General features: G+C 33.1%; 2 protein-coding genes across 3 annotated transcripts; one reads left to right on the top strand and one right to left on the bottom strand.

Annotated features, from left to right (window-relative positions):
• Positions 1-1389: 1389 nt before the first annotated feature.
• LOC108473945 (protein S-acyltransferase 10-like) lies at positions 1390-5475 on the top strand. 2 transcript variants are annotated; one of them, XM_017775780.2, is made up of 11 exons: positions 1390-1798; positions 2059-2173; positions 2512-2586; positions 2697-2766; positions 2923-3050; positions 3438-3471; positions 3865-3974; positions 4317-4403; positions 4619-4702; positions 4839-4904; positions 5040-5475. In XM_017775780.2, the coding sequence occupies exons 1-11, from the start codon at positions 1717-1719 to the stop codon at positions 5212-5214; spliced, it is 1026 nt and encodes a 341-aa protein (XP_017631269.1). In that variant the 5' UTR covers positions 1390-1716; the 3' UTR covers positions 5215-5475. The 2 variants fall into 2 exon arrangements, with proteins under 2 accessions (XP_017631269.1, XP_017631267.1); XM_017775778.2 differs by having other exon boundaries at positions 2914-3050.
• A 178-nt stretch (positions 5476-5653) lies between these two features.
• On the bottom strand, positions 5654-7773 carry LOC108473944 (uncharacterized). Its single transcript, XM_017775777.2, has 7 exons — positions 7559-7773; positions 7315-7447; positions 7087-7190; positions 6825-6996; positions 6583-6723; positions 6414-6502; positions 5654-6315 (listed from the first exon to the last, which is right to left on the bottom strand). The coding sequence occupies exons 1-7, from the start codon at positions 7648-7650 to the stop codon at positions 5787-5789; spliced, it is 1260 nt and encodes a 419-aa protein (XP_017631266.1). The 5' UTR covers positions 7651-7773; the 3' UTR covers positions 5654-5786.
• Positions 7774-8289: the final 516 nt, after the last annotated feature.

The following is an 8289-nucleotide window of genomic DNA, read 5'->3' as shown; positions in this document are numbered from 1 at the left end:
CACGAGATTAATTTATAAATTTAATCTTTGTATATTTTTAATTTAAAGAGTTTAGTTCAATTAATATTATTTTTGGTGGTTTTTATTAAAATTAATTAACTTAATAAGTTTATTTTTATTAATTATATGTAACGTGACATTAGAACAACCTAATTACATGTTAAATTTACATATTTAAAGGAAAATATTTTTAGAATTTTAACTATAGGGACTAAATTTTAAATTTATTAAAATAAAAAGACTAATAACATATTTTAACCAAATATTTAATTATAACGTGAATAATTGCAATTTTGACCATCACCTAACAATACAACGTAGAAAGTTTTGTGGAATTTCAGTTGGGTTGGGTTGACAGTTAGGAGTTGGACCATAGAAATCGTGTGGTCCAGTCTCCATCTACCAGTCTCAATCTTCTATAGGTGAGGGAGGTCTCCAACAAAAGTATCCACGACTAGTTAAGATAAATTGCCCACCACAATCTTATGTAGAACCCTCTTTTAAGATTTTAATTACTTCATCAAACTTTAATACTAATTAATTTAAACCTACAACTTTCTTACCATTTATTACTTTTTTAAGGTATAATGTTAAATTTTTACTCTAATCTTTCCTCTTTTTCTTTTCATCAATTTAGATATTAACTTTTAACTTTTAGTCAATTTCATATATTCTAACTTAAAATTAATCGGATTATTAAAATTTGAGTTAATATAATTTTTGTCCTTCAATTTGGCAACTAAATTTACTTTGAAATTTGTACGATATTTGTTCATTTTAATTCTTAAAATTATATTAATCCTTAAACTATAAAAATATTATGCAGAGTCAACAAAGCAATTCACATGTACTTTATTGACGTGGATAAATTTTTAAAATTTTTATTTTTTTTCAAATTTTTATGAAGTATATATAAATTACAATATGGGATGCTACATTAACATTATTAAACTTTAAACAATTTATTTGTTTAATTCAAAATAATAATTTAATTAAAATTTAAAAATAAGAATCAAAATGATACATAAAATAAAAAGTGAGGAGCACTAAATTTAGTTGCTTTTTCATAAATTGATGGTTGTGGGACAAAATCCCAAGTTAAAATCATATAAAATATAAAATAAATATATATTAAGTGTTTAAATATATTAAATTTTAATAAAATAATTTTCAGATTTATCTGTTTAAATTTATGTTTTGATTTTAAAATTTAAATCAGATAAATAAAATTACACTTAAATTAAATGATACAAATATTAAGATAATTTTTATATCATATTATATTATATTATATTATATTTTGAATTGGGCTTGAGGTTAAAGAGTGAAAGCCCATAAAGATATGGGGCTGTATACGGATTGTCCGCCGATGTGATCTACTTAATAAATAAATAGCAGCTTACATCATCCAATTGCATTTGCAGCTTCATGTTTTATTTCTGTACCAGCTCTCTTATTTTTTAGTTTATCTGCAATCTTCCCCAAGCTGTATTATTTTCCCTTTACGTTTCTAGTAAATAGTTTTGGCTTTGCCTATTTCTATTCTACTGTCACTTTCCCTAGAAAAAATTATCTTGCTAGCAAAAGAGACAAACAAGAACTTTACCAGGAAAAACAGAACCAAAAGAGGAGCATTGTGATGCAACGAGTGGTGTCATTTAATGTTTTGATTTGATTTGAAATTTTTTTGTTGTTGGGAGGATTTGTTTGGTGACCATGGTCATTGGTATATGCCGTTCCTTTCGCGATCGAGCTCTCGACCGATGTTATCACTGCTTCCCTTGCCTCTCCGATCCTGGTACTCTTTTTTTTTTTTTTTTTTTTTATCTCTGCTTATTTCCCGAAAAAGAGAAAAAGGTGGGAAAGCGTTTTACTGTGTTTTTGCTGTGCGAGTGTCATCTGAATTGCGGTTAATTAGTTAATTACTTGTCAATTTCTCAGTTTTTTTTTTTGTTTTAGTAAGCATGGTTTTTCCTCTTTTTTTTCCACGGTTAAATTTCCTCATTTTCTTTGTTCTTTTTTTTTTAATTGAATTTGATTTTATTGTTGGGTTTTCAGCACGGAGATCATCGTTGGTTTTGAAAGTGACATTAGTGATGCTGCATCTGGTATACGTTGGCATTCTTTTCCTTTTCGATAGTGATTTGATAGATAAAACGAAAAAAGAACCCTGGTATGTATGGTATTCCATTCGATGCTATTATTTTATCTTAGATTAAAAGTTAAGAGTTGGATACCTTTATTCCACCTTTACATTAAATGATTGTTTCCACCTCAAACTTCTACTTTTATTGCATAATGATATCTATGAAGAGAACTAGGCTATAAGCATAATAACATTTAAATATTTATGAAGCAATATTACTCATTCTGCTTTTACTAGACGTTTTAAAGTTATTATTATTATTATTTTTCAAATTCACTTGCTTTAGTATTTCCTGTTGCTGTTTTTGATGAGTAATTGCTTCATAGCTATGAACCTTCAATTTAATTCTTTCTCCGTTTTCCCAGGTACACTGCTTTATATTTGTTGTTGTTTTTCGCCGCATTGGTGCAATACTTCATTACTTCTGGTTCTTCTCCTGGGTAAATATCAGTCCACAATTACTGTCGAGATCAAAGTTTTAACTGTATAATGTACGCATTACATTTTCAATCTGATATGTTCGTTCCCTTTCATGTTTTTCTACTTTTAGTTATGTCCTTGATGCAATGAGGGTTGTTAATGAGACAAATGTGATATGTAAGAAGTCATCAATGGCCAAAGTAAGCATTTTTTTTCTTTTATTGTTCCTTGTCAATTCTCTCTCTTCCATCCTCCGGAAGTTAGAACTAAATTATTCTGGATATAGTCAGAAACAGAATTGGATATATACATGGAATCTTACTAATCTTGTTCTTATAATGTTTAAGCAAAGACAGACTGCTTCAAGCAAAAATGGAAGCTTGCCTGTAGAAGGGTGTCAATCAGGAAGAAATTTTCAAGGGACTGATTCTACTTCTTGGACAAAGTTGGTGATGGACATGTATCCCCCTGGAACATCCGTTAGGTGTGTAAAACTTCATTGATTTTTTGATAGATCTTTCAGTTTCTTTTTTTAAGGATTTATGTTTATGAATCTTCATGGGTGCCAAGAGCCAAATAAGTTAAGCTATCATGGTATTTTCTGTTGTGTTTCACTTGTTGCTCTTGCCTTTTACTTACCATTGTTGCTTTTATATACCCAACTCAGTTGTGGACTTAATTTTAAGTTAATTGCCTTGCTAGTTTAATTTCATATCGTGAAGCAAGTCTACTAAACATATGACATGAATATTGGCTTTCTGTTTGAGTTTAATCTAATTTTTATCATTCAAACCATCAAGAAAAAGTAGAAGGAAGTTATGGGAAGTTTATAGAAATTACAGAAATTCTAACTTTGGTTTGGATTTTTCAGGTCTTGCATTTGCTCCTATTGTAATGTTGAACAGGTATTGAGATTCTATGTTTATGTCCTTCATATGATACAGTTTTTTTTTTTTTCATGAATCAAGATTTCTTGGTGACATCTGTTTATTTTTGTGTTATTTACCTTGATGGTGGATGCTTATTCTTGGCTTTGTATAAAGTCTAGCTCAAAAAAAAGCATGTGTATGTATTTTTTGCTTTGTTAGTGGCATGGAGGTCCATGTACGCAGGAAAAAATGTTAAATTGAGTCATTATTGTAGCTTTTGATTGGATCTTCATTGCAAAAATTGTGTAAATGGTTGTTTCTAATCATCCAGCTATCTTTTTGTGTAAAGAATTCTATGAAGAGTTGTTTCTGATTGTCCACATTACTTGGCATGTGGCTGTTACTTATACTATTATTGCACAATTGCAGCCTCCACGTGCGAAGCATTGTTATGATTGTGATAAATGTGTTCTTCACTTTGATCACCATTGTGTATGGCTCGGAACATGCATTGGCCAGGGTAATCACTGTAAATTTTGGTGAGTCTACATCATGTTGGACATGTTCTTTATGACTTTGCCTATATCTTGTGCCATTATATATGTTTCTATGAAATATGTTGCTAAAATGTAATTAAAAACTATAAAGGGAAAAACACTTATCCAACTTTGAAGAGGATCCCCCCTTTCTTTTCTTTTCTTTCATATCTGGATCTATTTTGAACTGTTTACATGCATCCAACTTCAGTTCATTCCTCGAATAAAATGAATTTGTATGCATGCTGGTATTCTTCTGCCTACATTACCAATTTCATATATTTGAAATATATATTTTCCTAATTTTGAACCAAATTGTTTTATTGTTTCAATTTGTAAATTTAGGTGGTACATTTGTGAAGAGAGTGCGCTGTGCCTCTGGACTGGCATCTTGTACATTACATACCTGAAGGCCAACATATCAAGGGCCTGGTATGTTATATTATGATAGCACCTTTTCTTTCTTACATGTTGGTATGGCAGTACCAAATTTTCTAGTATGACTCCACTATAGTTTGCTACATGTTGATTTTTTTGACTTTTCATTCGGTGTTTGTGTGGTTACATCTTCTTTCTTTTTTGGTTTGGGAAAGAGCTTGTATATTTACCTGAATCTGAAATTTGACATTGAAAACCTTTGTTGACAGGTGGAATGATGCTATCGCGATTTTACTATTGATTCCCTTGTCAATTTTTATTGTGTTTCTACTCCTCCTCCTATTTTTTCATAGGTAACTTCTGTTCTTTACTTGTTTTGAGCATTGAATTTAAGATTTGGTGATTAGTTTTTGTGTTACTGTTCCACAAGCACTGTTCAAATATGGGAACCTTTATTATTATTATTATTTTATTTTATTTTTTTTGCAGCTATCTTATTCTGACAAATCAGACAACTTATGAACTCGTTAGACGCAGGCGAATCCCATATCTAAGGTAAGCTGGTGCTTTTATTCACTTCATACTGCTTGGCATCATCATGTAAATTGTCAATATTAATGAGAGAAAATTGGGATGTAAATGGGGGTATGAATACGGGCTCAGAAAATTTGCCATTCTTCTGATATGCAGGGGGATTCCTGAGCGAGTATATCCTTTTAGTAAAGGAGTTTGCCACAATTTATACGACTTCTGTTGTGGTGGAAGCAACATATACAGTTTGGAACCTCTGCCCTCAGCTCAAGAGCTTGAAGAAAAGTCAAGGCCCTACACTTGCTTAGATGTTTTAACATGCCGTTGCTGCTGACATTATAGGGCAATATATCATTTACCATATCTATGAACTGATTCTTTACCCGCAAAATTTTAATGTGAGGTTGTGTTATGTACCATATATCTAGATATGGTTGGCTGAAGGCAGAGTTGCTTGTCGGGTTTAGATTTATACTTCTGATGTTTTAAACTGTGTTAGATTTATACTTCTGATGTTTTAACATGCCGTTGCTGCTGACATTATAGGGCAATATATCATTTACCATATCTATGAACTGATTCTTTACCCGCAAAATTTTAATGCGAGGTTGTGTTATGTATCATATATCTAGATATGGTTGGCTGAAGGCAGAGTTGCTTGTCGGGTTTAGATTTATACTTCTGATGTTTTAAACTGTGTTAGATTTATATTCTAACTATTTATTTGATAAGGCTTGTTACCCATGTCATCTTCCATTACCAGAAACAAAAAATTGACATCAACTAAATATGATTATTATATCTTCTATTTCCTTTCTCAAGGACAGTACATACAGAACAAATGCATTCATAAAATTGTATAATAATATCTGAATCTCAATAAAATTGGTTACAAGCATCTGATTTTCATGGTAGTGATTTCCGATACTTGAGAGCTTCAAAACGAGCTGCCAGATCATCATAATCAGGCAATTTTGGGTGTACACGGTGAATAGAAGAATCCTGTTTCTCAAGAGAAGGTACTGGTGGTGGCAGATCAGTGCTGCCAACAGGATAATCTTCAATTTCTATTTCTTCATCACAATCTGATTCATCAAACTTTATATCTGAATGTGCAGCAGGGGCATGATTGTAGCTGTGTCTCCTACAGGTCTTTCCACCTCCATTGTTGCCGGGTCTTACATCCTCAGTACTTGGAGGGTAGAACGTCCCAAAACTCCGAGATTCATACATTCTCCTAGTTCCAGGAGGAGAAGTTGGAACAGATCCTCGAGCAGTGTTGCCTACACAACCAGATGCTTCACTAAATAGATTACTCTCTCGGTTGGCCAAATATGCAGCAGCTTGTGCAGCAGCAATTGCTTTTTTTGCAGATTGTTCTGCTGCTTCAGCAGCTGCAACCGTGTCTTTAAAACGATTATGGCCCTCTTCTCCTCTGCCACATTATTTTTAGTAAGAACAAAGAATATAAACAAGTTAGAAACAGTTGATGGTGAAAATTTTTGATTGAAAACTGACCTAGAGCAGAGTTACCTGGTCATAGACTCTTTTGGTTCCGGACAATGATTTGTAGCAGGTTTCACAGGTAAGCTGGTTGCACTAACGAATGTACGTGGCCCCTCCTAATCAATTAGAAAAGCACATTAGTTTATATTAGAACGAAAAAGAAATAAGCTTAGAATGAATGGACTTGTGAACTAACAATAAGCTCTTCAGGAGGCTTGAGCAGCTCCTTTTCTGATTCAGTTGTATCCCATTCTATGTTGTGATCCTTAGCTATTTCCTTCATGACTTTCAATTTTGCTTCACCTGTAGGAGTTTTAACTGAGAGCTTGTCAATCAGCTGTAGGAACAGAGACAAGCAAAGGCAATGTCAGTAATCTCAACAGCAAGCTAAATTTGATATCCTACAATGGAGCAATCATGATAAAAGAGAAAGCTAACCAAGCGATTAACACCGCAGTTGGGCCGCAGATCAGTGGCAGCAGCTACAAAATCTCTTCCGTATTTCTTCTCAAAAATGTTTCTAATTTCTATTAGCTCTGGAATCTCAGCACATCTTGGGGCCGCAAATATCAAACTAGCAATTCCTTCTTTCAGATCAGCAGGGCATTCCCTGTAATAGTTGGACTGCTTTAGTAACATTTTATTTTATGTAAAGAGAAAATCTATAGAAAGTACCCATGGTGTCATCAGGCTGCCTCACCTACGCTTCTTGATGATGGAAAGCCTGGCTACCACTAACTCACAAAAGAGCTCAATGAACTCATTTGCAGCTAAAACATTTTGTTCTCTCATGACATGTTCAACCTAAACATCCATTCCCAATATAAGAAGCAAAACAGACAAAGATAAACAGGAGGACTTTTAAATCTATATATATGATGGTGTAATGCTACTAATGGTGAACTAAACAGTAACGCAAAATGAATACTCGAATGCGGGCGGTGGCATCTTGACCAGACTGAAGAAGCAAGGCGATGTCACGCCTCATTTGTTTCACCACTACTTGTCTCTTGTTCCTGAGTAGCTTTATCCTTGCAACCGCCATTTTGGCAGCCGTTTTGCTGGATAAATAACAAGAGAAACGAAACAAAAGTAAAGAAATGGAAACCCAGAATCGAAAAAAAATATTCTCTTTTTTTTTTTTTTTGGTTTTTAAGGAAAATGGAGGGTACCATTTGGAGGAGTTGAAGCCATTGCCGAAGAGAGAGAGCGTAAGCTTCATGAGCTTCTTGGAATGTGCAGTGGCGGCAGCCGCGACCGTCATGGCTTGCACCCTTGGCCTTGCAGAGGATCTAAGAAAAGAAGAAGAAGAAGAGTGTCTATTTGTAACGGTTGGATTGGCAAAAAACGCATTGGGATACACTGTATTTTCAGCAATACTTAAATCCTTTTCATTGTCTGGGTCCCACTTTCTTCTACAGCGACCAATGTAACCGTTATGTGATTTGATACGTGGGAAGAATCCGATGGGGATCCTATCAGCTTTTTGGGCTTCAATTTGGATCAAAGAAGCCCATTTTCCAATGTCAAATGGATTTTTAATTTTGAATGTTACTGGGCCTTCACTCACTTTTTTTATTTATATAAATTTTCTAATAAACCGAACAAGAAGAATTGCAAGTTTTTATTTCTTTCTTCTTCAAATATATTTTAATGAAATAGCTTTTTTTTTTTTAATTTACAAAAATAACACTGGGAACTTGATGAGGTGGAAAAATGTGGTTTGTCAAATGTTAAAAGAATTAAGATGTTTTTTGTTTGAAGTTAAACAATTCTCTATGATAATGAATCATATCTTTAATTCATTTGGTTGAGTTTCTGTTCCACTCATATAAAAGGCATGGGTTAAGCTTCATAAAAGTATCATGGACACAATTCTCCAAACAAATATAAAATTACTTCA

Source organism: Gossypium arboreum, chromosome 11 (assembly GCF_025698485.1).
Source record: "Gossypium arboreum isolate Shixiya-1 chromosome 11, ASM2569848v2, whole genome shotgun sequence".
NCBI classification, from domain to species: Eukaryota; Viridiplantae; Streptophyta; class Magnoliopsida; order Malvales; family Malvaceae; genus Gossypium; species Gossypium arboreum.
This window is presented reverse-complemented; position numbering and strand designations above follow the sequence as displayed.